Source organism: Entamoeba invadens (assembly GCF_000330505.1).
Source record: "Entamoeba invadens IP1 unplaced genomic scaffold scaff_1105074726371, whole genome shotgun sequence".
NCBI classification, from domain to species: Eukaryota; Evosea; order Mastigamoebida; family Endamoebidae; genus Entamoeba; species Entamoeba invadens.
The window spans coordinates 55,750-59,100 of NW_004443643.1; the positions used below are offsets into that span (position 1 = coordinate 55,750).

At 28.7% G+C, this 3,351-nt stretch overlaps 2 protein-coding genes across 2 annotated transcripts; both read right to left on the reverse strand.

Annotated features, from left to right (window-relative positions):
• Positions 1-1,626: 1,626 nt before the first annotated feature.
• On the reverse strand, positions 1,627-2,055 carry EIN_263680 (hypothetical protein; the record flags this gene model as incomplete). The annotated part of the gene is made up of 1 exon (XM_004259687.1): positions 1,627-2,055. One exon carries the CDS (start codon positions 2,053-2,055, stop codon positions 1,627-1,629), a length of 429 nt encoding a protein of 142 aa, XP_004259735.1.
• Positions 2,056-2,089: 34 nt separating this feature from the next.
• EIN_263690 (hypothetical protein) lies at positions 2,090-2,620 on the reverse strand (the record flags this gene model as incomplete). Its single annotated transcript, XM_004259688.1, has 1 exon — positions 2,090-2,620. The coding sequence occupies one exon, from the start codon at positions 2,618-2,620 to the stop codon at positions 2,090-2,092; it is 531 nt and encodes a 176-aa protein (XP_004259736.1).
• Positions 2,621-3,351: the final 731 nt, after the last annotated feature.

Genomic DNA, 3,351 nt, shown 5'->3' on the forward strand with positions numbered 1-3,351 from the left:
ATAACATATTCAACATATACAACTCTTTTAATCAACTCTCAAATTTGATTTTTATATTTTGATTTTTGAAGATTGCTTTAGATCCTTATCAGAAGCATTTATTAAAAATGTTTATGTTATTATTATATTATACTCTATCACTTTATCGGAATCTTATGAACGATCGGAAAAATACATAAAAAACTGTTTCAAAATAAAACACAGTGTTGTGGAATACCCAAATATCGTTTTATGTGGGAACAAATGTGATTTGGAAGAAAGTCGATGTGTCTCCACTTTAGAAGGAATAAAGTTATCAAAGAAGTTTGGCATCGATTATTTTGTAATTTCTGTTCAGAGTGGAGCTGGCACAAAAGAGGTAATTTAAACTCTTGCGATAAAACACATCAAATATGGAAAAAAATACAACGAAGAGTATCAAACTGAAAAACTTGACAATTCACAACACACACAAACAAAATCATTTTACAAAGAAAAACATAAACATTGTGTTTTGTCTTAAAAACAAAATGTAATCAAAATACAAATTTATTGTTGATAACAAACATTTTTGTTTCTTAGGTGTTGTTTTAAATAATAAAATACATAAATATTATTTAAAAACTAAATATATCTTTTCCCTTATATAACAACAAAATAATGTTTATTTTTTAAATAAATTATTATTTTACAGTTGTTATACTAAAATAAAAATTACTCCATCATTTAGTGACAGGTATATCTAAATGAGTATATGTTTTTTAAACAATCATTTGCATGTACATTTACTCTTTAAAAAGGTGTTTAATTAATCAAATTAAATACATCCTATTATTGTTATATATTATTTATAAACTTCTTCTCTTTGTAGAACTAAACTTTAATAAAACGATAGTTAGTAGGTTTAGTACCTATTGTTTTAAAATATTTTATATATATCATTGTTTTAGTAAAATTAATTACATTTATAGTAATAATTTAATAATATAAAACTCTTAAAAAGATATTTCACTTCATCAAGTTTCTTTATGATGTCTTCACCGTTCATATGGATAGTGCAGCTATTTTTTATTTTTTCCTCAAATCAGAGTATCAAGATATGGGGTTATTGAGTACTTTCTGCACTGTTATTGTATAAGTTTGTTGCCTTCATGTCGTGTTATTGAGTTTTTCAGTCTGCGTACTACAACTGTAATTATGACAAAAATTGACACGGTAAAACGTCAATTGAGTTGATTTGTTGTTATTCATGTTATTCAAATTAACAAATAAAACATAAATTCAATAAGAAATACGAAGTCTTCATTTTGTCTTATATTTGTGACTTGTTGTGTTTTAATTTATGCCGCGGTCGTGTTGAGTCTTGATATTTGTTGTTATTGATAATCGAGTCTTCTTTGTTCAAATTAAAATGGACATTTTGTGTATCTATTTTCTTTTTTTTTCTTTTTCGCTGTTTTGTTGTTTTGAGTTGTTTTTGCAACGCATATCAAAAACAACAAATTTGTCGACCTTCAAATTTCTGACTTGTCTTTTCAAGTCTCCAAATTTCTATCAAGTATTTAATTTTCGATGCCGTAGTCGTTTGAATTCATTTGTAATAAGAAACCAAAATATTTCATCTTCCGTGGTACTTTCAAGTCTTCATTACCTGCTGTGAACAAACAACTTGAATTCAAAACACCAACACAAAACGCCTCTTTCTTTTCTTTGATAAAAATTTCTCATTTTCTCTTTTCCATTGTCACGAAGAAGAAACACAAAAGCATTTTCGTCAGTTATGTACTCCCCATTCTTCTCGACTTTTGCTGCTACAAACACACCAAAACGACACCCATTTGTACTGTCTATCACTATCACAACACCATCACAGCGACTGATCGTTTTATAGAATTTTGCACTCCCACGCCCCATACAATCTACTTCACTGTCAAACACCGCTTTCATGTGTTGTCTTCCACTCCACACGACTAATTTTGCCTTCTCTTCAACACTTAAGAAATTTTCATCTTCTCCAAGTTGTTGTTGTGACTTCTCTGAACAACTCAATTTGACATTCTTGTCGACTGATGACATCTTCTCACCTTTCACTCCACTCTGTCATGTTCTGTCACTTCGTCCAAACAGTATTCACTGGTATTATGTCTTCTGTTGTGTCACATAAGTCGTGTGATCCGGTCGTATCGTGTCGTGCAATTTCTTCCGCTTCATTTGTACTCAACTTGGTCATTAGAACTTCACGACGCATCACATTCACTCGCATCTCTTCACAACTCAATCGTTTCTCACTCGCTTCTAACATCACTATGGCACTCTTCTTCATTGCTAAAATACTTTTATAATCACTCCGACACTTCTCTTCAACACTTTTGATCAAATACATCAGATCTTTACTCACTTCAAAACATCGACTCGTCTCTCGCATCACAGCACTGTACAACGACTCACATCTCTCAACACTCTCTAAGACGTCATACATCTCATTCACTGCGTCTTCTCCACTTTTCATCAACAAATCTCCAGACAAACATGTCCGACTCTTCTCTTCATACGCATGCAACGCACTCATCAATGGATCAAAACACCCGTTTAATGTCGTCACACGACGCTCAAGGCAACTCTCGAAGTCTTTTCCTTTCATTTCATTTCTTATTAAGTTGTACCATATACATAATAAATATTATTAATATATATAATACACTAACCCTGTTACTACTTTTTTTTCATGTACTATCACTATTTAACTACTTTTACTATTTATTATAGTACTTGTCTTGATTCGAGTTTTTTTCTCATTTACTCAAATTGTACTATTTAATACTATATATACATTCAATTTATACTATATTTATGATACAGTGGTGTTGTAATTCAAGTACTATACTATTCATATAGTTTATTATTATTTAAAGTATTATTTTTGAATAAACACAAACATTTTGTTTGTGTGTTGAAATAAGAATTGATGTAATTTCTTTACAAATAAATATGAACTGGTCAACTTAGTTGTTGATTTGATCAAACTATCACTATCATTTTTAATTGAATATATAAAAATTAAAATATTTGTTTTATTTAGTTACTATTCAAAACAAACAATATTATTTCTTTATTGTATTTCACATAGAATGTTTGTATTATTGATGTTATCATTGTAATTATACGTTTTCTTGTTATACAAACAATTGTGTAATTGATGATGTACATACAAGTTAATGAAAATAATATGTAAAATTAAATTAAGTACTGTTGATCATTATCTTTTTACAAATCAATATTTATGTTTTTTATTGCAAATTTCAAATCAATGTTGTAAATAAAAACACATTTGATTTGTTACATTGAAATATTGATTGTTAATAAAATTAAAAG